The sequence below is a fragment of the Erinaceus europaeus genome, chromosome 22 (assembly GCF_950295315.1).
Source record: "Erinaceus europaeus chromosome 22, mEriEur2.1, whole genome shotgun sequence".
NCBI lineage: Eukaryota > Metazoa > Chordata > Mammalia > Eulipotyphla > Erinaceidae > Erinaceus > Erinaceus europaeus.
Window position 1 is genome coordinate 7,162,938 of NC_080183.1, and position 26,117 is coordinate 7,189,054.

Sequence of the window (26,117 nt, forward strand, 5' to 3'; positions counted from 1 at the left end):
ACAGCCGGCGCCCTACATCTCCAACAGAACTGTTGAGATTCTAGGATCCTTCATCTCTTAGCAACAGCAACACTTCTTTCCTGTTCCCAGAGTGCTGAGAGAGCCCACATGCTCCCAGGCAACTTCCAAAAGGAAAAGCCTGGTATTTCCAATCATGTGAACTGAAGCTTTTTTTTTTTTTTTTTTTTGCTGGAACAACAAAGCTCACTGGCTGTGTGGTGGCTACTTCTTCCCACTCGCTGCTGTTGAACAGCTCGCCCCGTCTCGTCTCTAGGGCTGTGGTGTAGGGCAGCAGGTAGCTAAGTGTGCATGACTTCTGGGGCCCCAAACCCCCGCTGAGACGCAGGTGTGGAGGCTTCAGAAACAAGACGAACTGTGAGAAAGGGCACACTTTATTTCAAGACAGAACTTCACATGACCAGACAGATGAAGCAGACCCATTGGCATCTTGTCAAAAGTGTACATGGGATGTTTTGTTAAAAAAGATCACCTGGAACATGGATTCCTGTGGTGACCTCCCCCACCTCAGGGGGTCAAGCCCGTCACAGCGGCTCCTTGCCCGGGTACCTGCTCTGCTAGAGATACAGCCCCTCGGGTGTGCCTTCTTGCTTTTTATAAAGGACATTTTCTTTCGATTTCTTGAAGTCCTCATTTGTTACTTTCATTCTGCGTTCTCTCAAGGCCATTAGGCCAGCTTCTGTACAGATTGCCTGTAGGAGAGAAGAGTACTTGCAAAGTGAAAACGCTTTCTAAGAGGAAAAAATAGCTGTTTTGGAACAAGTGTTAAGACACCCAGATGAGACACAAATTACTCTAACCATTTGGGAAGGGATTAGATTTTGGTTTGTTTTGTCTTGTTTTCCATCAAGTCATCTCTGGGGTTTGGTGCCTGCAAAAGGCTCCTCCACTGTCCACTGTTCCCAAAGGGACCTCCTCCCTCTTTTTTCTTTTGCTAGAGGGTGAGACAGAGTGGGGGAGACGCCTGCAGCACTGCTCCACTATTCATGAAGCTACCCCCCCCCACACACACACACACACCAAATAGGAAGCATGAGCTTGAGCTCAGGTCCCTGTGCATTCTAACAGGTGGCCCAAAGGATCAGGTTGACAAATGTAGAGGGGAGTACACTGAAAACACTTATTTATTTCTGCTGGAAACCAAGTCAAGTCACTCAGGGCAGGCATCAGCAGTCAGAGGCCCTGTGCTGCCTTTATGTAAGCACTGATGAAGCCCAAGCTTCCCATGCAGGGTGTACTATGTGCAAGTGCTTTGAGGCCTTTCTCTGAATTCTGGTCATACACAAATGTGCTTGTACTAAGAGGTACAGTCTGGAGCGCACCTGTTGGAACTCAGACTAAAGTGTGAATGCAACAAGTTCAAGTTCCTACCTGCAGCTCAGAGGCGAGCTCTCCCTACAGACACTCTAACCCCTGTCTGCACAGCTGCATCACCCCCCTTGGAAGGTCAGCCGCCCAGAGAAGGCAGCAAGCTCAGAATTGGTGACTCTCGCTTGTGGCTCTTTAGGTTTTTCATCTTATGTATCTGGACATAATGACAAATCGGTATGACAATAAGATGACCACTACCTATCCAGCTTGAATTCACCACCACCCGAAGAGCACTCTTCTGAGGGATAGGCGAAAAGAGCCCAGATTCTCACCTTGATGTCGGCCCCCGAGAGGTCATCTTTAGCCATAATTAAGTCATCGAGGGTGACGTCATCTGCTAATGTCATTCTGCTTGTGTGGATCTGGAAGATGCGTTTCTTAGTCTTCTCATCAGGCAGGGGGAACTCGATCTTCCTGTCAATACGGCCTGCGGGTACAAAGGTTTTCAGTCATACTCTAGGCAGCCCAGGGCCTTCTGCTTGACACAGTCTCAGCTAGGCAGTGTCCTGAGGGAAGGACATCCAAATCTTAAGTCCCCATTTCTGTAGTTTGGGATTTTTTAGGCAAGGGTCAGGGAGTGTGTGCGAGTGTTTAAGAGACCACACAACAAAGAAGCCTTCAATGTAGGGGAGGCCTGGCTTGAACCTGGTAAAGGCAACGCTATTCGCCAGCCCCAGGTTTTCCCACCCCTAGATGCAAATGACAGAAACAGTTTCCATAGTTTGGTAAACTAAGTTTCAATACAGCACTCGCCTTTATATGTATCATTTTATAATCTCCCAAAAGGACACTGTATTTCTCCATGGTGAAGAAACAAAATTGCTGACCTGGCCTGATGAGTGCTGGATCCAAAGTTTCTATGCGGTTTGTGGCCATGATTACTTTCACGTCACCTCTGGAGTCAAATCCATCCAGCTGGTTCAACAGCTCTAACATTGTTCGCTGAATTTCTCTCTCACCACCAGAATTTGAGTCATATCTTTGGGAAAGGTGACAAGGAGTGAAGCCATAGCTTTTCTGCTAAGGGGAAAAATCCTCACCAGTCAACCCAGTCACTCCTCCCTAGTTACTTCAGCAACAAAAAGAAGTGCCATCTCCCTCCTCAGGGGCCAAGTGAAATTTTTTTACTAGTAACTCCTGTACCTGAACCACCTCACTTACTCTGTCTCTGTGTTTGGTGCCTGCCCCCATAACCAGCTATATTCTTGGCTCCATCTGGGTGCTCAAGGCATGGCTACTCGCCAGCCAATCCCAGGCAGCTGCAAGTCTGGGTAGTTATTACCTGCCACTTGGAGGAACAGACCCGAAAGCACCCAGAGCCCCATCCAGTGGGCACTGTAGTAAACCGGCATGCACACCACAGGAAAGCGCTACGTGTCTTACCACTTGGCAATGCAACATAGGGAGAGAAAAATCTACCTTTTTGTTCCAATGGCGTCGATTTCATCAATAAACACGATGGAGGGTGCGTGTTCTTCAGCAACTCGGAACAATTCCCGCACGAGTTTGGGCCCGTCGCCCAAGTACTTCTGAATGAGTTCTGAGCCAACCACTCTCAAGAAAGTGGCTGAGGTTTGGTTTGCTACTGCTTTGGCTAATAGGGTTTTACCTATTTCAGGTTAAGGGGGAGAGAGAGAGAGAGAAAAAAAAGACAAAGAAAAAAAGTTTAAACTGAAAATCTCTTGTCATGATCATGTTAAATGCACCTGAAAGATGAGCGGACCCTTGGGATGAAAAGGCCCACCATTCTGGTGACTTCACATGCTGTTTCCACAGTTAAGTATGAGAGAAAAGTTCAGTCTGTTACCTCCATCAATTCATTGTGATAGTGGCAGAAAATACTAGTCCATCAAAGTTACATAGATTAATCTGACCCACTCAGCACAGGCCTAGAGAACCAAACTCCTGCGACACCATGGGTGATGAAGAGAAGGCCTGGGAATCCTCGGCTTAACCCTAAGAAAACACTCCCAGTGTTCCTGAGCACCAGGCTTGCAGGACCCTCCTCTCCCCCCAAACTCCATACCCGGAGGAGCTACCGGTATGTTCTCAGTGAGGACTTGGGCAATGAGCCAGGCAGCCACCTCAGAAAACATCTGGGAAAGGACCAGCCTTGGGTCTTCAGGGGAGGCCAGCAGTAGGGTGGCAGAGAAGCAGTAGGGTGGGAAGGAGAATGGGGAGTTCATACTCCTTCCCTTCACAGGGACTGCTAAAAAGCTTAGAAATAGCGCCTCCTGCACTCGTAAGATGACAGGCTAACGGTAGATCCGGGCTTCCGATGTGGGAAATCCTTAACACAAGTTCTCTTGGGAAGAAGGTTTCAATTCATTTGACCAAACAAGTCTTCCTTCGGAACTCAGGACAGTAAACCAAGTCCTGCAGTGTAACTCACTTGGGTTAACTTGCTGGACAGTGAGCCTAATAATAATCAATCTCCACTGTATCAGTGGAGCAGGAGAATAGCCTTCATGTGACCACCACAGAGCAGCTATTACATGAATGGCTCTCATGTGACCACCACAGAGCAGCTATTACATGAATGGCTCTCCTGAGTAGAACCCTAGTTCTGCTCCCTTTACCCCCGCCCTCAGCTGCTTTTTAAAGAGATTTATTTACTTGTTAATAGATATAGGAGGAAGAAGCAAAGCATTGACAAGGCACATCTGATCATGGATGCTAGGGATGGACTGATGCCTCGTGTTCAAGGCTAGCACCCTCTCGCACCATCTTTCTGGCTGCATCAAGACATTTTTCTTCTCTGGGCCACACGCCTGTTGCTCGAGGCTGACTCATTTTTGAGACACTGCAGCACCTGAAGCTTCCTTCAGTGTCATTAAGATCCCATGTGGCACTGGGGCTTGAAACCTGCTGGTATCCATGGTAAGGCACACCCCCACCCCAAACAAGAGCTATTTCTGTTCCCAAATTATTTTTAATAGGCTTGTACAACTCGTACCAATATTAGAACATTGTTTTATAGCCTATAAATCCAGAATATCTGAGAATACTTAAAAACAATTTTTTAAAAATTTTTTTAAAAAATTTATTTTATTTATTCCTTTTTGTTGCCCTTGTTGTTTTATTGTTGTAGTTATTATTGTTGTTGTCGTTGTTGGATAGGACAGAGAGAAATGGAGAGAGGAGGGGAAGACAGAGAGGAGGAGAGAAAGATAGACACCTGCAGACCTGCTTCACCACCTGTGAAGCGACTCGACTCCCCTGCAGGTGGGGAGCCGGGGTTCGAACCGGGATCCGAACCGGGATCCTTATGCCGGTCCTTGTGCTTTGCGCCACCGGCGCTTAACCCACTGCGCTACAGCCCGACTCCCTAAAAAAAATTTTAAAATATCATTTATTAACATGTGAATCTAATAAAATTACAAGACTTTTGCACACGTGTTTTGACCTTGTTGAGAATACTTTTAATTTGGGAATTGTAAATGCATTTCATGGGGGGGAGGGTGCTTTTTTTTTTTTTTTTTTTAAGATTTTATTTATGAATGAGAAAGATAGGAAGAGAGAGAGAAAGAACCAGACATCACTCTGGTACATGTGCTGCCGGGGATTGAACTCAGGACCTCATGCCCAAGAGGCCAATGCTTTACCTACTATGCCACCTCCCAGACTAGACCACCTCCCTAATCACCTACTGTTGATTCTTACTGCAATTCTTCCTATTGTTTATGACACATTCACTCTGAAGTCTATAATTTCAAGTGTAAGTTCTCAACTTTTTTTTTTTTAAATCTTTATTTTGGATAGAGACACAAGAGAAATTAAGGGGGTGGGGGAAAGATAAATACCTGTAACACTGTTTCCACAGTTGTGAAGCTTCCCCTTTGCAGGTGGGGACTAAAGGTTTGAACCCGGATTCTTAAACATTGTAATGTGTGTGTTCTATCAAGTACACCACAGCCTGATCTCACAAGTTGAGTTTCTCAGTGCACCCATTATATAAGCATACTTTGATGAACCCTGGCACCCTCACTCAACACTTCCATAATGAACACTTAGCACCAAGCTAAGAAGGAATCTGGAGAGTACCAAACACAAAACATACATACCTGTGCCAGGTGGGCCATAAAGAATCACTCCCTTCGGGGGTTTTATGCCCATCTCTTCATAATATTCTGGATGAGTGAGCGGAAGCTCCACAGATTCCTACAGAAAATAACACTTGGTAAAAATGGTAGACTTCCTTGCTGAAACCATGAAAAGCCATTAATAGTCATGCATCACGAGTATATCTTGTCTTTAATATACAATTTTAATGACTAATAAAGACAGCATGTGGCTTCCACGAACAGCAAGGACACACCAAAGAAGAAAATCTTTTTTTTTTTTTTTTTGGCCTCTAGGGTTATTGCTGGGGCTCAGTGCCTGCACTACAAATCCACTGCTCCTGGAGGCTATTTTTCCCATTTTGTTGCCCTTGTTGTTGTGCTTGTTGTAGTTATTGTTGTCATAGCTGCTGCTATTGTTGGATAGGACAGAGAGAAATGGAGAGAGGAGGGGAAGACAGAGAGGGGGAGAGAAAGACAGACACCTGCAGACCTGCTTTACTACTTGCGAAGTGACCTCCTGCAGGTGGGGAGCCGGGGGCTCAAACTGGGATCCTTACACCAGTCCTTTCACTTTGTGCCACATGGGATTAACCCGCTGTGCTACCGCCCGGCCCCCATTTGTACACATTTTGTCTCTCCAAAATGTTCACTGAAAGGGTCCTTATGGGGGGTCGGGAGGTGATACACTCAGTTAATAGCACATATTCCCAAGATGAAAGACTGGTTCAAGTCCCTGCTCCCCACCTGCAGGGGGGATGCTTTGCATGTGAAGTGAAGCAGGTCTATCTCTCCATCTCTCTATTTCCCCCTCCCCTCTGGATTTCTCTCTGTCCTGTCTAATAAAAATCAGAAGGAAGGTCAGAAATCTCTTCTATTTGAGCTCCCATCGTCCATCCCATCCATCTCCTCCTAAAGCACCCAATTTCCCAGAAGACTGTCTTGAGAACCTTTCAGCCCTTCTTGAGCAAAAAGCACGTAATGCTACAATTCATTTATCAGTGAAGCTACAGACAGGATCTGGAAAGATCTTCACTACTATTGTTGCCCTAAGGACATGATGGTTATTTCCCAGCTTGTCACCTGCACTGATCTGGAAACTCTGAATGGCGTCCCTACAGATGGACGAACCTGCAGAGGCCTGGCAGGCAGCCGCCCCAAACACTTCCCCACGCCCAGGCCCACAGCAGGGACTGGGACCTGTCTCCGGGACCGTCCGTCCTACACACAGCACTGGACATTTCTAGACAGCCGCAGCTGAAGCTGACACAAGTGGAAACATCTATTCACAGGTCATTGAACATTAAACATTCTATTATAAAGGCATTATGTGGAGGGAGCTTGCTACAGTGAAGCCCAAACAGTTCACTTCTACAATCTCATTATTAACAAACTCAGACCACTACAACTGAGAAGCACTGAATCAGTTACTGATCTGTGCAGTAAAGGAAAAAGTGGAATTACTCCAAGTGCATTAGATGAATTAGCAATAAAAATAAACCAAAAAAAAAAAGCCTTAAAGACCCAGAGCTAGTTTCTAGGCATACCTTAATTTCCTGGATTTGGTTGTCCAGACCTCCAATGTCAGCATAGGTCTCCTGGGGGGCCTTTTCCACCTTCATCACTGTGACCAGGGGGTCAGTGTCATCCATCAACACCCCTATTACAGCGTGCACCTAACAAGGGACAGTTCAGTTTTAACTCAAGCCAGAATGGAAGGCTCACGTGATCTGCTAACCATAAAGCAGTGACATCCTTTGTGATGTACTTCCACAAGCTGGGTGGACAGATCTGAGGGGAAGGAAATAAATACTTTCTCAGGCCTTGAAATTCTCGGCCTACCTTATGATTGAGCAGGACCGAGCAGCCTGGCTCCAGCAAGTCCTTGTCTACAAATGACAGGATGCTGACGTAGTGTTCTGAGCCCACAGATGTAGACACAATGGCGTGATTGTCATCTATGATCTCTTCCAAGGTTCCTACTGACATTGGGGTCCCCCTCAGATCATCCACCTTTGATCGTTCCTCCTACAGAGGGTGTCAAGAAGGAATAGCAGATTACATCAAAAAAGTGTTACTCACTGTACAAAACAGTGCTTTTAAAAGAAAGCTCGTAGTGATTCGCAAAGACTTGCATGGTCCAACTAACTTGAGGTTCATTCGTTCACTGACAGTTCTAGGTTCTAAAGACAATTCAGTTTGTAAAATTGAAAGTTACCATCATCTCAATTTACCTCTTGTTTTTCTTCTAAAGGTTTCATTTGTTCCTGGTTTCTAATGAATTCTTCCTCCATGAGAAGATAGTCTTTAATTCTCTCTAACTTCAGTAATTTTAGCCGACACTGGGTATGAGGTGTCACTATAATTAAAAGGTAAAGTCACTTTTTAAACTTAGTTTATAATTCAATTATTTTCTTTTAAAGACTTGTTTATAAGAGAATGAGAGAAACTGAGTTAGCATACATGTTGCTGGAAACTGAACTCAGACCCACAATTTGATTCTTCCTTAGGAAAAAAGTTTTTTTTTTTTTAAAATAAGCTTATTTACTTAGACTGAATTTTTCAAAGTTTGATGACCCTAAGAAGGTATCTAGCTACACCGGAGAAAGGAATCTGCAGTTCCGAGCGAATGTGTAAAAAAATTTTTTTAAATGAGATAACCAGTAAATACAAAATGAATACCAAATGAACACAAAATGAATACAAAATAAAAGAGTCAGTAACACAAAAGAGTTTGTATTTACTTTTCCCTTGAGGTGCTAATAAGGACAGATAAGTATGCAGCTTAGTCATTGCAACACTAACTGTACAGAACAGCTAGCACCTGTTTGCTGAACCGAGAAATGACAGGCTACAATAACATGTGGAAAACATTTGTTTTCTTGTCCTCACCCAGGCTTCACTGCTCCAGAGAGAAAGGGAGAGGCACCACAGAACAGAAGCTTCCCCCAGTATGGTGAGGGCTGGGCTCAAACCAGGTCATGAGGTGAGCTATCTTATTGGCCCAGGAGAACATTTTCTTGCTGCTTTGAAGTCCCGTGCTTCACAAGAATTTAATATTTATATAAACAAATCGTCAATCTTCTGATCTTTGTGTTCAATTATTCAAAGGTCAGTTTTCCCTGAGGTTAAATTTCTGAACTTTCACTGTTACTTTATTTAGCATAGTTGTAATTCAACTGTTAAAAGGAGTCTAGTTCTCTTAGTAGCAAATAAAGATACTAACCGTTTTTATATAAGATAGCCCAGCTTCTTCCAACACAACTGAAATGTCATCTTTTATCTTGCCTTAATTTTCCATGTAATTTGAGTGTTTGGTGGAATCTTTATAAGCAGAAGGAGGCCACAGGCAAAAGCTGTGATGTATGGGAAGAAGCCAGGGGATGGGAGAGATAGCACAGTGCTTATGCAAAGAGTCTGTCATGCCTGAGGCTCCAGAGTCTCAGGTTCAATTCCCTGTACTACCACAAGCTGCTCCTTGAAGTGAGACACAGTTGTATACTGTGTGTGCGCCGTTAAAATAGTGCTGCTCAGAAGAGCTGACAGCACAGAGCAAGAGCTTCACCCAGCCTTGCTCCCTGCCCTACACCCAGACCTCTTAGCTCCATACAGAGACGGCTCCCCTTGCGTCAGAATGACAGCAGGGGGAGCTATGTCATTACCCAGTGGCAACTTGCTGGCAGCATCTGGTCCCTTTGCTTTCTTCTTCTTTTTCCCCACTCTAGTCGGTACTGGAGGCTCATATTTCTTTTTCTTGTCCTTGAAGTTTTTCAGAACAGCAGGGGGAGAAAAATCATCCACATGCAAACATTAAAACACGAACTTATTTCTATAGGACTATTTGCATACAACTGCTGCAGTTTTCCTTTTAGGATAATAAACCTTCGAAAACCCCAGGTTTTACATTCTGAAATTTTAGTATATGAACATAACTGATTTTTCTTTTCACAGCGAGAAGCAGGGAGGTCAGAATATTGACTGACATGTCCAGAGTTTGGTACTGAACGATTTGCAACCATTCTTCACAGTTCAGGATATTAAACACTAGAATTCTAGGCATCTTAGTGTCTATTGCAGTTTTATTACAATTCAGCATTTAAAAGCCATTACTCATAAGTATCTATGTGACAGACCAGTCTTTTCAAAGAGAGAAAGACCCATATCTGTAAATCAGGTTGGGTAAGTAACTACAGAAGAACTTATTTTGTATTTTAATTGAATGACCCCCTCCCCCCCAAAAAAAAAAAAGCCTTCTGAGCTACAATCTATGACCATCTTCATGACTGACTCATATCACAGATAAATTTGGCTTGCTTACTTTGTCATCCTTCTTGCCACCTCCAGGACCATGCCCACCACTCTGGCTTTGACCCTGAAAAAATAAATAAATGGCATCAGACATTAATATAAATTCAGAATGATCACTGCAAAAATCTTTGTTTTCCTATGACTTAGAATCCAGTATTTAAAACCAACCCAACAAAAAGACGTATCTACTGCAGTCTGGAGGAGCGATACACTGCTCTGTACGATATGGTGCCAAGGATCAAACTGGGAGCCTCCTCTGAGTCCTCCACCTTGACACTTCTGAACACACTGGACTCTGCAGTCAGTGAACACACGTGCATGGTAGACTTTGCTAAAAAACTGTCAGTAAATAGTTCAGTGGTAACCTTACAACCGACTGTAACAAAACTCTTATCACTCAACAGTATATTTCACGAAACAGGGACACGAGAGCTAAATCCCTTTTCTAAAGATCCACTGTGGTCGGTCCGTATGCCCTGGTAGAGCGCACACAGGATCATGACAAGGGCCTGGGAGTTCAAGCCCCTGGTCCCCACCTGCAAGGGAGAAGCTTCACAAGAGGTTGCCGGGGTCTTTCTCTCCCTATATCCATCCCCCTTCCCTCTGATTTCCCTCTGTCCCTATCCGACAAAATCGGTAATATTTACAAGACTTATTTGCTCATAATGACAGAGAACCAGAGGGGTTGAACTCGAGACCTCATGTTTGGGAGTCCAACACTACCCAACCCCCCACCCCACCCCTGGGGTTTCGAGAATTCTATTTTATCCACTCAATAACCATTGACCAATCATTTATTCCTTAGAGCATCACACACCCAGACCCAGGCGCCTCTCAGGTGGCTGTGTCCTCCGTCACCTTTCTCTATAGGGGAACTTGCGCTCCCAGAGCTCCAGCCTTGCCAGCTCCAGTCCTGGAGTTGGAGCCCTGGCGCCGCCTATGTGCCGGTGACCCGGGGCCGCCGGGCCTCGCCGACCCTGCTGTGTGTCGGTTTACTGGAGCCCGAGCCTCCTGCTTACACGAAAAAAAGTCGCTGACTTTTCCATTCATCCGGAGAGGCGGAAGAGGGAGAGAGCGACCAAACTGGGCTGCACCCACCGCAGGGCAGGTGCGGGACGCTGAGCTCTGTCTCCAGCTCAGCTACTGATCGATCGATCGATCGATCGTCTGAACCGAGCAGCTCACCCTTGGCCGCTCTTGGTTGAAAGCTCTCGTTTGCTTTTTGCGGACGCCACGAGCTCCACACTGTCGCTCACACGGCGGCCGAAGCCCAGAGAGGTCGCTCCACCTGCCTGCGGTCGCACCGCTCGTCAGAGACGAAGCCCCGGCTCACGCGGGGCCCGCGGGACAGCCGCTAGTTCGCGCCCCGCAGAGGATTCAAGAGCCCGCGGGGGTCGGGCGCCAGCCCCTCCCCTCCCCGGCGACGGCTGGGTTTCCTTCTCGCTACCCCGCGTCTGGCCGTCACCTCACCTCGGGGCAGGGGCACCGCTGCAGCACCGAGGCGACGCTGGCTGGAGCAGGTGCTCGGGCCGGGTCCCCGGAGGGATGCTGAGCGCTGCACCCGGCGGCCTCCGCCCGCCCACCCCGGGCATCCCATCGGCTGTCCCCGAGTGCAAGCGCCGCGAGTGCAAGTGTCCCCCGGTCCCCCGTGTCCCCGGGTCCCCCGTGTCCCCCGCACCGCCCGGTCTCCCAGCCCCGCGGGCAGCAGCCCCTCCGGCTGCCGGACGACTCCCCGCTCCTGGCCCAAGCAGGCTGGCGGCCCCGCTCTCTCCCGTCCCCGGTGCCCGGGCGAGGCCCGCCGGCCACCCCAGTCCGCGGCGGCCCGACCGCCGACTCCGACAGCCTCATCCCTGCCCGGACTCCGGCCGGCGGACGGACAGACTGCCCCGCAAAGCCACCCGCTCTCCGATCTCGGATCGCTCAAAGGCAGACGCAGCGCGATCACGCACCAAAACCCTGAGTCACTCACCATCTTTTCTTTTGCTATTGCAGCCGCTGACGCCGGAAATATAAGTAGCAGCGGCCCTTCGCGGCCGGAAGTTACCGGGCAAACTACGGAAGCCCAGTGGGAACGAAATTGCTCAGAAACGCAAACGCGCGCCCAATTTTTTTTTTTTTTTTTTTTTTAAAACATTCAATGTGAGATGTGGAATTTTGCAAATGGAATATAAAAAAGTTTTAGTTCTAGTTGCTAAGCCATTGTCAACAACTTTAGACCATGACCGTGACTGTCATGAAAAGAAATGTAAAGTTCTGGTTCTCTCCTCCTCCTCTTGCTTTCATTAATTAATAATAAGAGTTAAAGAAATGTTTTCTGAAAGACTTATTGAGCCACTTAGGAGGTGGCACAGTGGATAAGCTTGGAGTCTTGAGCATGAGGTCCGGAGTTCGATCTCTGGTAGTGCATGTGTCTGAGTGATGCGCTGGTATTCTTAGCCGCTCTCATTTTCATAAATAAAGAAATAACTTTTTAAAAAGATGTATTGCGGGGGAGATCCTTTCTGTGCTGGCATGTGATCCGGCTAGGGGGGCCAGGTCTCAGGAAGGTGCTTTGCCCTCAGGATTCCACCCCACTCCCTGTCCCCGTCCTCACGCTCCGTGCACCTCGCCCCAGGTAACAGGACACAGGTGTGCGCGGCGCCCCTAACCCGCCCAGCAGCCCCGGGCTTGAGCGGGCCGGCGGGCAGGGAGGCAGGCGGGCGGGCAGGTGGGCGGGCAGGTGGGCGGGCAGGTGGGCAGGGAGGGAGGGAGGCAGGTGGGCAGGCGGGTGGGCAGGTGGGCGGGCGGGCAGAGAGGGAGGGAGGCGGGCGGGCAGGGAGGCAGGTGGGCGGGCAGGTGGGCAGGGAGGGAGGGAGGGAGGCGGGCAGGTGGGCAGGGAGGGAGGCAGGTGGGCGGGCAGGTGGGCAGGGAGGGAGGTGGGCGGGCAGGGGGGCAGGGAGGGAGGCGGGAGGCAGGGAGGGAGGCAGGTGGGCGGGCAGGTGGGCAGGGAGGGAGGCAGGTGGGCGGGCAGGTGGGCAGGGAGGGAGGCAGGTGGGCGGGCAGGTGGGCAGGGAGGGAGGCAGGTGGGCGGACAGGTGGGCAGGGAGGGAGGCGGGCGGCAGGGAGGCAGGGAGGGAGGCAGGTGGGCGGGCAGGTGGGCAGGGAGGGAGGCAGGTGGGCGGGCAGGTGGGCAGGGAGGGAGGTAGGTGGGCGGGCAGGTGGGCAGGGAGGGAGGCAGGTGGGCGGGCAGGTGGTCAGGGAGGGAGGCGGGCGGCAGGGAGGCAGGGAGGGAGGTAGGTGGGCGGGCAGGTGGGCGGGGAGGCAGGTGGGCAGGCAGGCAGGGAGGCAGGGAGGGCAGGCAGGCAGGGAGGCAGGGAGGGAGGCAGGCAGGGAGGGAGGCAGGCAGGCAGGGAGGGAGGCAGGCAGGCAGGGAGGGAGGCAGGCAGGCAGGGAGGGAGGCAGGCAGGCAGGCAGACAGTTGTCACCCCACGAGGCAGATGGTGGGATGCGAAGGGGCAGCCTACCACCCCCAGGGCCCAACACAGAGCCAGCCTCCAACAGAGACCTAGTGGGAACCTGTGCTGGGGGTGGGGGGGGGCAGTCCTGTGGGTTGCCAGGCCTCCCCCAAAGGTATACAGATTCAAGAACCAGGTTGAAGGCTTCAAGCTTTTACTCCAGAGGGCGGCCAGTCTCACTCGGATCATGATGGTGTGCACACTATCGGGGTCTGGACCACACACATAGCGACCTTGATGTGGGGGCCAAGGGTTCTGTTATTCATATGTGGGGTCACCCGCAGGTTATCACCTGGGGACCTCTCCTTACACTCCACTTTCCTGCAGTCACCACACCCCTCTTCCCAGGCCACCTCCCCCGCCCCCCAAGTGGGTGTAGCCTCCTTCAGGGGGGTGTAATTCTCCCTAGCTCAGGCCCTGACATCCACCTTTTTTTTTTTTTTGTTTAAAAAAATTGTCATTTATTTTTAAAGGTATTTTTAAAAAGCTTAACATACTAATAAAGTTACAATATATAATTGTGAGCAATCGATACTTTGACAGCCACCTTGGAGTACAGAGGAAACAGACAGACCTGGAGATACAACCACTGTCTGCCCAGGAAGACATCTCCTGCAAGTCCTGGGAGGCCAACACCACGTGAGGGGCCTGTCCCCAGGAAAGAGAGCAAGCCATCGGGGACACACAGCATTCTGTCCTGACTGGGCTGGGACACTCCCAGGCCATCCTGTTCTGAAGCCCCACTGCAGCCATCTGTGAGCCTCCCTTGTCCCCAATGGAGCTGTTGGGTGAGTCTGGCTTAAGACTGGGCTTGTGGGACTTGGTGGGGCTTATTTCTGCCTGGACTGTAATGGTGGCCCATCTCTGTGACACGATGGTGGGTGTAGAGCCACCAAGAGGTGCACTGAAACCGTGTTATATGCTGGTCCACAAACATACCCCAACTGGGCAGGCATGGTGCTGCTTTTCACTACTCTGTATGAAGAGCCCACCCTCCCTACCAGGTACAGCGTCCTCTCCTGGGGGGAGGCATACCCCTGAGCTCTGCACACCCCCAGTGACCCTGGGGCTCTGCACGTCGTACCTGGTCCATTGGGCTGTGTGGTCCCCCAGGAAGCGTCCGTGGGAATGATCCTGCATCCAGCAGGCATCTATGCAGAACCTTTCTGCTGCCTGTCAGCCTGTGCTGCTGGGTCTCTACGCCCCTTCAGCTTTGGCTCTGGGTTCAGCTTGACCTGTGGTGAGCCAGGGTGGGCTGCTGCCCACTCACTGACCCAACAGTGTGGGGTGGGGTGTCTGATGGGCCTGTCCTGTGACCAAGGCTTGTCTGTGGTTCTGTGTGACCCCTGGTAATCCATCAACCTTGTAATGCACCCTCCCTGACCCCCCCCACCCAAACAGAGGACCCTGTACAACTTCTTCTCTCGGTGAAGAGGGGGTTGCTGGGTTCAACATGAAGTCCTCTAAAGGGAGGGCCTTAGTCTTGGCCTTAAGACATGGAGGTGAGGGGGTCGGACGGTAGTGCAGCCGGTTAAGCGCACATGGCGCAAAGCGCAAGGACCTGCGTAAGGACCCGGGTTTGAGCCCCCAGCTCCCCATCTGCAGCAGTCACTTCACAAGCGGTGAAGCAGATCTGCAGGTGTCTGTCTTTCTCTCCCCCTCTCTGTCTTCCCCTCCTATCTCCATTTCTCTCTGTCCTATCTAACAATGAACGACATCAACAACAACAATAATAACCACAACAAGGCTACAACAACAAGGGCAACAAAAGGGGAAAAAAACGGCCTCCAGGAGCAGTGGATTCATGGTGCAGGCACTGAGCCCCAGCAATAATCCTGGAGGCAAAAAAAAAAAAAAAAAAAAATGGCATTAAATTGAGTGCCAGCTTTGGCCATGCTATCATTCAGCTCCTTCCCTGGCTCTGGATCTGCCTCTGTTTCTCAGTGCTTCTTCTCTATTTCTAACAAAATATACAAAGTTGATGGGGGTAGATAGCATAATGGTTATGCAAACAGACTCTCATGCATGAGGCTCTAAAGTCCTAGGTTCAATCCCTACACCACCGTAAGCTAGAGCTGAGTATTAAAAATAATAAAAATAATAAAATTTTAAAAAATCTTTAAAAATTTTTCTTTATATTTATTTATTTCCCCTTTTGTTGTCCTTGTTTTTTTTTTTATTGTTGTGGTTATTGAAGTCATTGTTGTTGGATAGGACAGAGAGAAATGGAGAGAGGAGGGGAAGACAAGAGAGGGGGAGAGAAAGATAGACACCTGCAGACCTGCTTCACCGCCTGTGAAGCGACTCCCCTGCAGGTGGGGAGCCAGGGGCTCGAACCGGGATCCTTACACCATTATTGCGCTTCGCACCACATGCGCTTAACCTGCTGCGCTACCATTTGATTCCCAATAAAAATTAAAATTTACAAATTTGGAGACACACTTCACATATGGAGCCTAAGGTGAGGGCAGGGCCATTGCTAAGTTTGTGGCTTGAGAGTCTGCTGCTGCTGTAGTCCCTGGGACTACTTTCTGTGCCTTGAACAAGACAGGCTAAAAGCAAGGTGGCCCAAATCGGATTTTTTTTCCCACAGTTATAGACGAGGTATTTAAGGAGAGAGAGAGAGAGAGAGAGAGATACCCCAACCAAGATCAAATATTTTTTCATTGAGGTAGGGCCTGGCCTAGGCCTGGGTGGTACAACTGAAAAAGCAGCTATAATATTTTCTTTGCCCTGAGGTATCTATTTTATCTCTCTGGCTTTCTTGCTCTTTTTTCCACAGTAGAATCACTATTTGTAGATGAGCCAGTATTTAAGGCATGGCCCAAGGGTAACCTGGGCAGGTTGAAATACACAGTCCAAAGCCAAGGCTGAAAACTAAATGGGGTGATTATCCTGAAGGATGACCTCACCTCAGTTTATCCAGTGTGTTTTTAATAATTACCATATTTAATATTTTTAAAAATCCCACCGTAATATTTCAAGTTGGTAGTTACAAATATAATCAAGGACATGAACTCCCTTTTGAAATCAGGGACTTTTAAATCTATTTGCATAAGAACTCTTTCTTTTATTCATTCTCCCTTTCTTTTAATTTTTTATTGCCACCAGGGTTATTGCTGGGGCTTGGTGCCTACACTATGAACCCACCGCTCCTGGAGGCCATTTTTTTTCTTTCTAATTTCTTTTCTTTTTTTTACCAGAACACTGATTAGCTCTGGCTTGTAGTGGTTTGCAGGATTGAACCTGGGACTTCAGAGCCTCAGGCATGAGAGTCTCTTTGCATAACCATTATGCTATCTACCTCCGACCTTCCTTCTAATTTTTATTAGACAGGACAGAGAGAAATCCAGAGGGGAGGGGGAAATAGAGAGATGGAGAGATAGACACCTACAGACCTGCTTCACTTCACATGCAAAGCATCCCTGGTGCAGGTGGGGGAGCAGGGACTTGAACCAGTCTTTCATCTTGGGAATATGTGCACTTAACTGAGTGCATCACCTCCCAACCCCCCATAGAGACCCTTTCAATGAACATTTTGGAGAGACAAAATGTGTACAAATGGGGGCCGGGCGGTAGTGCATCAGGTTAATCGCATGTGGCACAAAATGCAAGGACTGGTGTAAGCATCCCAGTTCGAGCCCCCGGCTCCCCACCTGCAGGAGGTCACTTCACAAGCGATGAAACAGGTCTGCAGGTGTCTTTCTCTCACCCTCTGTCTTCCCCATCTCTATCGATTTCGCTCTGTCCTGTCCAACAACAACATCAATGGCAACAGTAACAATAACGACAACATCAAAGGCAACAAAAATGGGGAAAAAATGGCCTCCAGGAGCAGTGGATTTGTAGTGCAGGCAGTGAGACACAGCAAGTAACCTTGGAGGGAAAAAAATGTGTAGAAATATTTACAATGCTGAATATAAGGTGGGTTCCACAGAGGAGGAAAGGATTTGAGTCTTGGTTACTGTTATTTTGGTGCTATTCAGTTTTTGATAAAAAAATGAAAGGAAGATAATCATTGTGAAAAAACCCAGCACAGTAGGAGGGAGTATGAGGTATTAACTCTAGAACTATATCCTATTTAGATTTTATTTATTTACTTATTTATTTTATTGTTACCCAGGTTCTCAAATGCAGTGCTACTGGCAGCCATTTACCCCCTCCCTCCCTCCCTCCCTCCCTTCCTCCCTTCCTTCTTTCTTCTTCCTTCCTTCCTTTTTCCTTTTTCCTTTTCTTTTCACTTGATAGGAAAGAGACAAGCTGTGAGGACAGGAGGATATAGAGAGCAAAAGGAAGAACCTGCAGCCCTGCCTCACCACTTGTAAAGTTTTCCTTCTGCAGGTGGGGACCAGGGGCTTGAACCTGGGTCCCTGTGCATGATAACATATGCACTCAGTTGGGTGTGCCACCACCCGGCTCCTATTTCCCATTTATTCTTTTAAAAGATTTTTAAATGTATTTATTATTGAACAGAGATAGAGTGAAGGCTCAAGAACATAGTTCTCTGTAAGGAGGCAGTGAGTCCTGCCCAGAGACCAAACCTGCCAGCTCCTGGACTTAGAACCTTACAGACTCCAGAATCCTGAGAACTCAACATGCTCTGAGGTGAAAAGGAGAGGCAGGCCAGCTTAAGGAACTGCAGTTTTTCTTGTCCTCACAGGACTGGAGAAACACTTCCTTTCTTCATTGTCTAGGTTTTCCGGATGGCCTGAGCACACGTGCTGGACTGCATCCCCTCCAGAGAAAGTTGTCTGACAGAGGAGGACCAGGAGCTCTGCTCTTCCTGTCTTCCTGCCCCGGCTCCGCGCGACGTGCAGCATGTTCTTCAAGCCTCTGTTTTGCTCACGGTGCTTGTGGCCATTAGTCTTTTTGGTGCTGACTTTTATGGAGGCAAACATTACTATTAGAGACACTATAGCGCTTAACAAACAACTCAAGATATTTTGTAAGCGCAGTGCTTCCATTTTTCTGTCCTCATCATCTTCTTTTCCACCCCTTTCTCTTTCTCCCTGTCTTCCTCTTTCACTGGAGTCCTGCTGGCTGCAGTTTATGGTGGTTCTAGGGGTCGAACGAGGACTTCAGAGCCACAGGCTTCCTTGTTCTGATATAACACTATGCTAACTATTTCCCAATTCAACTGGAAGCACTTTGAAAAGACAAGAGGACGAGACAACAGCTTGAATCAATGTGAATTCATAATCCTCAGACTTTGGACCACATCACATATGTTCCTGCAAGATAAAACAAGTGCTAGTTTCAATCCATATTGACAGAGAAACTCCATTCAAAAAGTTTGTTTTGTTTCATGAAAGAGCAGAGCACTACTAAACTCAGGTATGTGGGGGAGCTGAGTACATTCAGTTTTTCCATTTTTCAGATATCTGTAGATCCACTTTATTTTCTAGGTGAATTCTTTGTGAAGACTATTTAGGGGAAAATGAGGACAACCCCAGCAGCCGTCAAGACTGGAGGGCTGGGGATTAAAGCGGTGAGCTCAGACACCCCAGACCGCTATCCACAATGATCTGGATACTCTGTCTTTCCAGAAATGATGTCTCTCTCTCTATTTTTTTCTAGTAGGTTAACATATTTCTGCACTTTTAAAAATATATACTTTATAGCAACATACAGAGTTTATATATACAATGAATTTTATAACTGCCTCAAATGTATAGAAATGTTTCCTTTTCTTTTTTTTTTCTTTTTTTTTCCCCCGCTCCCCTTAAATGTTTCCTTTTCTAAGTTACTTTTACAAAGTCTGTGTTCTATTTAACTCTTACGATGAATTTTGGGTTTCTGAAGTCTTGTCTGGTGATGTGCATTCTACTATGTGTCCACAAGGCGGCGATGTCACACTGAGGTCCCTGATGTTTGCAGGCCTCCCCCGAAAGCCCCGCCCCTCTTTCTGGCTCAGGTGTTCACTTTCTGGATGTATGGGGCCAACTGACCCTGACATTTCTTAAAATCACCTTTCATTTCAAAAACGAAAGCGTCGCAGGCAGAGCGCAGAGCCCAAGGCTCCAGATTTCGCCCGGCCTCACAGGAGCAGCAGGGAAGCCCTCCCACCAAGGAGAGATGGGGTCAAGCCTGCTGCCTCACTCCAGCAAGTCTAGGTCTCCACCACTGAGCCGACTCTTAGTCTGATCTTTTCATTAATTTTCTTTTTAAAAAATATTTATTAATGAGAAATATAGGAGGAGAGAGAGAAAGAACCAGACATCACTCTGGTACATGTGCTGCCGGGGATTAAACTCAGGACCTCGTGCCTGACAGTCTAGTGCGTTAGCCACTGCACCACGTCCCAGACCACGTTAATTAATTTTCTTTTTTAAATATTATTGTTATCATTATTAACCAGAGCACTGCCCAGCTCTGGCTTATGGTGGTGCGTGGGATTGGACCTGGGACTTTGGAGCCTCAGGCATGAAAGTCTCTTTGCACAACCATTATGCTATCTACCTTCTGCCCTAGTAATTTTCTTTGAGCTGCTATGTCTACTTAGTACCCTCTGAAGTCTACCTTTTAGTTTTCTTGGTTTTCCTCCTCGAGGTGCATTCTCCTGAATGTCCATAAGGCAGCAACATAACACCACAGTCTGTGCTTGAGTAGGCTCCCACCACGCAGTGTCACACACTTTGCTTCTGTTGTTCAGTTTCTGGATGTATGGGGCCAATTGACTCATTTTTATTGCTGTTGTTTTGTTCTTCTTCTTATTTATTTATTTTTTTTCTCATGCAGTGTTCAGCTTGGGCCGATGGTGCTGCGCTGTATTGAACATGGAACCTGGAGCCTCAGGCATGAGAGTCTTACCCACTTGACTCACAGTTTCAACCCTTCCTTCATGTCAAGAACTAGAGCGGCAGGCAGAGCGGCTGCCCCTGCAGACTCTGGACCTGTGTCCTGGAAGATTGGGCTCACCCCCTTACCCCCCACCCCACCAGGTGCTCAGTGTGGCTCTGGCTTCTGTCCCTCTGTCTGTCCTGTAACTTTCTGTCTGTCTCCTAAATGAGGACTAACCTTGTCACTAAAATGAGAGATGAGAGGCTACATTTTGGACACTGTTCTCGTGTTTGTTTTGGCTCCAGGGTCATCACTGTGCCTTCGTTCCTCCACTAGAATGCCACTGCGCCTGGTGGCATTTAATTTTTTTTTTTCTATTTTACCAGTCAGGACAGAGAAAAATGGAGCAGGGATGAAGGAGACAGAGGGAAAGAGAAAGACAGACAACCGCAGATCTGCTTTTACCAATTATAAAGTAGCCCTGCTGTAGGTGGGGAGCAGGGGCTGGAACCCAGATCCCTGCATGGATCCTTGCACATAGTACTGTGTGCTTAACCTGCTGCACCATCACCTGGCCTCCCTTTTTTTTTTTAAACCAGCCATATTTTAAATATTTATTTTCCCTTTTGTTGCCCTTGTTGTTTAACATTGTTGTGGTTATTGATGTCGTTGTTGTTGGATAGGACAGAGAGAAATGGAGAGAGGAGGGGAAGACAGAGAGGGAGAGAGAAAGACAGACACCTGCAGACCTGCTTCACTGCTTGTGAAGCGACTCCCCTGCAGATGGGGAGCTGGGGGCTTGAACCGGGATCCTTGAGCCGGTCCTTGCGCTTTGTGCCACGTGTGCTTAACCCGCTGCGCCGACTCCCTCATTTTTTTTTTTAAACCAGAGCACGGGTCAGCTCTGGTTTATGGTGGTGCAGGGGATTGAATCTGGGACTTTGAAGACAGTCATTTTTATTGAGGATACTACAACATTTTAAACAAATATCTCAAGAAAGATTTGTAATCATAATGCTTCAGTTTTACTTAACCTCTTCTTCCTTCTCCTCCTGTTTCTACCAGAGTGCTTCTTGACTGTGACCTATGGTAGGGATTGAATTAAGACATTACAACGACAGACATGATTTATTTAAAAAAAAAATATATATATATCAGAGGAATGCTTAGTTCTGGTTTATGGTGCTTGGGATTGATCCTGAGTCCTTAGAGCTGCATGAAAATTTTTTGCCTAAACATTATTTTAAATCCCCTTTTGCCCTGATATCATTGAATAACCATTATGCTGTCTCCATGATCAAAGCTTCCCCTTTTAACTGGAAGCTTTTTGAAAGAAAGCTGGGTAAGAAAACAACATGAATCAACACTAGTTCAGAAACCATATGGATATATATATCTAACATCACATATGTTCCCACATGGCATAGCGACAATTTTAATCAACACTGGAAGAGAAAGTCCATTTGAAAACAGTTGTTCTGTTTGATAAGTCGCAGGATGTTATGCATAAAGTCAACTGCTCTTTGTGAAAAATTATTTATTAACGTGAGAGTGAGAAAGAAGGAGCCAGAGAAACCCAGAGCCTCGCTTTTTCCTTGTAATGCTGGGGTTTGAACTCTGAACCTCACGATTTCAATTCAGTACTCAGGCTGTGTGCCACCACCTGGTTGATACTGCTGCTCTTATTTCTGTTCCTGGTATGTAGGATTAAAAAATTTAAATGGGGAGTCCGTGGTAGCGCAGCGGGTTAAGCGCACATGGTACAAAGCATAAGGACCGGCGTAAGGACCCCAGTTCGAGCCCCCGGCTCCCCACCTGCAAGAGAGTCGCTTCACAAGGTGAAGCACGCCAGCTCCTCGTTAGTATGTTAGTATAGTGGTTAGTATCTCCGCCTGTCACAAGGTGAAGCAGGTCTGCAGGTGTCTCTCTTTCTCTCCCCCTCTGTCTTCCCCTCCTCTCTCCATTTCTCTCTGTCCTAACAATGGCAACATCAACAACAGTAATAACCACAACAACAATAAAAAACAAGGGCAACAAACAGATAAATAAATATAAAAATTAAAATAAATAAATAAATTTAAATGTACATTGTGCCCATCGCGAGAGGATAATGGCTATTTAACTGACTTTTTAGAAAAGTTTTTACTAAGAGAAAAGGAAAAAAGAAAGAAAGAAAGAAAGAAAGAAAGAAAGAAAGGAAGAAAAGGTCTTATGATGTTTGTTGATTGGCTGGAGACAGCCAGTAAGCTAGAGGGGAGGAAGTGACTGAGAGGGAGAGAGATGCCTACAGCTCGGCTTCACTGCTCAGAAACCTTTCCCCTGCAGGTGGGGACCAGGGCCTCAAATCGGGTCCTTGCACTCTGCCACGTGTGCGCTCAACCCGGTGCGCCGCCACTCGCCCTGTAACTGACTCTCATGCCTAAGGCTCTTAGGTCCCAGTTACAGTTCCCAGCACCACCTTAGCCAAGGCGAATGGTAGGCGCGTGATCGATAAGCATGTGCAGATTCATTTACCTTCAGTCTATGACAGCAGCATGTACGCCAGTTATGTAAGCATGATATTTAAGACGCTGCCTCAAATCTATAGCCCATTTTATTTTCTGGGTCAGTCTCTGAGAAGGATATTCATGTATTTAGGAAAAGAAGTGCAGAGAGCACCAGCAGTAGTCAGGGTTGAAGGTTTGGAGACTGAACCTGTGAGCACACACAGACACACACACACACACCACACAGACACACAGACACACCACACACACCACACACACACACACACATTGTCCTGTTCTCCCTGAGCCCTGTTCCCACTAATACACACACACACACACACACCACACACACACACACACACCACACAGACACACACACACACCACACACACACACCACACAGACACACACACACAGACACATTGTCCCGTCCGCCCCATCCCTGTTCCCCCTAATCCACACACACACACCACACACACCACACACACACACACACACACACACACACACACACACATTGTCCCGTCCTCCCCATCCCTGTTCCCCTAATCCACACACACACACACCACACACAGACACACACACACATACACACATTGCCCCATCCTCCCCATCCCTGTTCCCCCTAATCCACACACACACACCACACACAGACACACACACACAGACACACACACACAGACACACACACACAGACACACACACAGACGCACACGCACACACACAGACACACAGACACACACGCACACGCACACGAGACTTGCTGTCCACAGTGAGCCCCATCCAAGCCTGCTCTATTTTGTTCTTAGAAATGGCTTGTCGGGTGGGGGTGGATAGCATAATGGTTATCCAGAGAGACTCCAGTGCCTGAGGCTCCCAAGTCTCTGTAACAACATAAGCCAGAGCTGGTCTATGCTTTGGTACAAAACAAACAAACAAACAAACAGAAGCGTATTAATTAGTCTAATTAATACTGATAATGCTTTGGGTTTATGCGGTCTTGCCTGGTGAGGTGCATTCTACTCTGTGTCCACGAGGCGGCGACATAACACTGCAGTTCTTGGTTTCTGTCAGTCCTTCCTGAGAGCCCCGCCCCTCCTCTGGCTCAAGTGTTCACTTTGTAGGATGGATTGAGCTGATCAACTCAGACATGTTTGAAAACCTTCTTTCATTTTACCAACTAAAGAGTATCAGGCAGAACTGCTGTACCTGCTGAGCTCAGGGCCTGTGTGTCCGAGTCTCCAGATCCCTTCCCAGCCCAGAGGAGCAGCAGGACTGCAGTCGGGCCAAGGCTGGGGGTGGGGGGATTGACCCTGGGGCCTCACACTAGCACGTCTTGCCCTCCACCACTGAGCCAACTCCTATAAACAATATATTTTATTTGACCCGTCTATTTAATACTCTCTAGAGTCTGTCTGCCTTCGAGTTCTCTGACGTCTCCTCCCCCCGCTGCATTCTACTCCGTGTCCACAAGGCGGCGACATAACTCCAAGTCTATCTTCTTGGCCAGGCTGCTCCCCATGCCCCGCCCCTCCTGGCTCCGGGGGTCACTTTCTAGGATATTTGGAGCTAATTCATCCGGTTTTGTTTGTTTTGTTTTGGTCTTTATGTTGTACCAAGGCACCGTTCGCCTCTGGCATATGGTGGTGCTGGGGATTGAACCTGGAACATCACAGCCTCAAGCACAGACATCTTTTGAAGAACTGTATCTCTCTCCCCAATATTGTGTTTATTACTGTTTTTCTTCCTATTTCTTGATAGGACTGAGCAAAATTGAGAGAGGTGGGTTAGATAGGAATTGAGAGAGGCTACAGGCAATTAAGCCGAGCACCTGCCCCCACCCCATGGCGCCCAACAGCAGCCCCTGGGCAGTGTATGCGGCCTGTTGCTTGTCCAGGCTGCCCTAAGGGGCCCTGGAGGCAGCCCTTCCTGCTCTGTGTTCACTTTACGCCTGACCTCCTGCTGTCCCTAACCTTCAGCTCAAACAGGGGCGCGAGGTGCTTTTGGGTGGCCAGAGTCCACATCAGCCAGGGCATTATGTCCAACTGCACCAAACTACAGAACAAGAAGCATGTATGTGATCGAGGCCCTGCACAGGGCCAAGTTCAAGTTCCCTGGACGCCAGAAGTTCCACATCTCCAAGAAGTGGGGCTTCCTTTACCAAGTTTAACGCAAATGAATTTGAAGACATGGCTGAAAAGCGCCTCATCCCAGATGTCTGTGGAGTCAAATACATTCCCAGCCGCGATCCCCTGGATGAGTGACGGGCCCTGCACTCCTGAGAGCCTCAGAGGTGTCCCTTAATCAATTACAATAAATCAAGATTCTGCTTTTTCCTATAATGACCCTGGGTCCATACTCCCAGAGGGATAAAGAATAGGAAAGCTGTCAGGGGAGGGGATGAGATGCGGAGTTCTGATGGTGAGAATTGTGTGGAGTTGCACCCCTCTTATCCTATGGTTTTGTCAATGTTTCTGTCTAAAAAAAATAATATAATAAAATTAATTAATTAACTAAAAAAAAAGAAACAGAGTAAGACGGACACTGCAAAGCTGCTTAACCACTCCTGGCGCGTCTGCTCTTGCGGCGGGGAGCGGGGCTCCAGCCTTGTCCTTGACTATGGTCACGTGTGCGCTCATCCAGGTGTCTGGGACACCCACCCACCCACGTGCGAATTCTCTCACAACAGCACTTCCCGGGTGGTGGTGATGCACCTGGCTGAGAGCACTTATTAAATGTACAGCAATTATGTGCAAGCCCCTGGTCCCCACCCACGGGGGGAAGCTTTGCGAAGGCGAGGCAGTGCTGCAGGTGTCTCTCTCTCCCTCTCTACTTGCCTTGTCCCTCTTCATTTTGTCCTCTCTATCTAATGAGTCATGTCTTTAGAAAATCAGTTTGAGAGCGTACATAGCAGTTAGCCTAGGAGGGAGGGGACGCCACCTGGACTCTCACACCAGCGAGTCCTGCTGTCCTCCGCTGAGTCCCCTTCGTGGCCGCTCTGTTTCAGTCCGAGGAGGAGACGTGTCTATGGAGTCCTCACTGAAGTTTGAGTTTCATGCTCGTCTCCTGACATGCATTCTACTCTGTGTCCACAAGGCGGCGACGTAAGACCTCAAGCCCCATTCATTTTGCAAAGCCTCCCCATGCCGCCCCTCCTGGCTCAGTGTCCTGTTCAAGGATGGATCCGCTTATTTATTGCCACCAGGAATAATGCTGGGGCTCGGTGCCTGCACGACCAATCAGCTACTTCCAGCAGCCATTTTTCCTGTTTGTTTTGTTTTGGTTTTCCACTACATTTCTTGGTCAATAGGACAGACAGAAATTGAGAGAGGATGAGGACAGACAATAGACAGACAATCAGTGCTGGGAGAGAAACTCTACTCCATAAATGTTCTGTTTGTTGAATCACAGTATGTTACCAATAAATTTAATTGTTCTTCATTAAAGATATTTATTAACATGACAGCAAGAGTGAAGGAACAGGAGAGACCCAGATTCTTGTTCTGCCTTGGTGATGTCAGGTCTGAATTCTGAACCTCCTGATTTTAATTCAGTCCTCAAGCTTTGTGCCTCCACTTGGCTCACATTTCTGCTCTTCT

General features: G+C 48.0%; 1 protein-coding gene, 1 long non-coding RNA gene and 1 pseudogene across 2 annotated transcripts; 1 reads left to right on the forward strand and 2 right to left on the reverse strand.

Annotated features, from left to right (window-relative positions):
* Positions 1-374: 374 nt before the first annotated feature.
* On the reverse strand, positions 375-9,844 carry PSMC1 (proteasome 26S subunit, ATPase 1). Its single transcript, XM_016189884.2, has 10 exons — positions 9,769-9,844; positions 9,113-9,209; positions 7,685-7,809; positions 7,293-7,478; positions 6,998-7,126; positions 5,454-5,550; positions 2,809-2,998; positions 2,217-2,368; positions 1,662-1,816; positions 375-710 (listed from the first exon to the last, which is right to left on the reverse strand). Exons 3-10 carry the CDS (start codon positions 7,742-7,744, stop codon positions 576-578), a joined length of 1,104 nt encoding a protein of 367 aa, XP_016045370.2. The 5' UTR covers positions 7,745-7,809; positions 9,113-9,209; positions 9,769-9,844; the 3' UTR covers positions 375-575.
* Positions 9,845-13,471: 3,627 nt separating this feature from the next.
* Positions 13,472-18,556, reverse strand: LOC132535442 (uncharacterized). Its single transcript, XR_009547248.1, has 3 exons — positions 18,364-18,556; positions 13,800-14,050; positions 13,472-13,680 (listed from the first exon to the last, which is right to left on the reverse strand). It is a non-coding gene; the product is annotated as an uncharacterized LOC132535442 (long non-coding RNA).
* Positions 18,557-24,330: 5,774 nt separating this feature from the next.
* On the forward strand, positions 24,331-24,443 carry LOC132535481 (small nucleolar RNA SNORA70; annotated as a pseudogene).
* The last annotated feature ends 1,674 nt before the right edge of the window (positions 24,444-26,117 follow it).

What these genes read in the sequence shown, in the direction of transcription:
- PSMC1 (XM_016189884.2), bottom strand. Translation starts at nt 7,744, where the DNA reads ATGGAGGAAGAATTCATTAGAAACCAGGAACAAATGAAACCTTTAGAA. An exon ending in CGGTCCTGCTCAATCATAAG is followed by an intron (nt 7,127 to 7,292) that starts GTAGGCCGAGAA and finishes GTCCCTTGTTAG; the next exon opens with GTGCACGCTGTAATAGGGGT. An exon ending in TCCAGCACTCATCAGGCCAG is followed by an intron (nt 1,817 to 2,216) that starts GTCAGCAATTTT and finishes TTGTACCCGCAG; the next exon opens with GCCGTATTGACAGGAAGATC.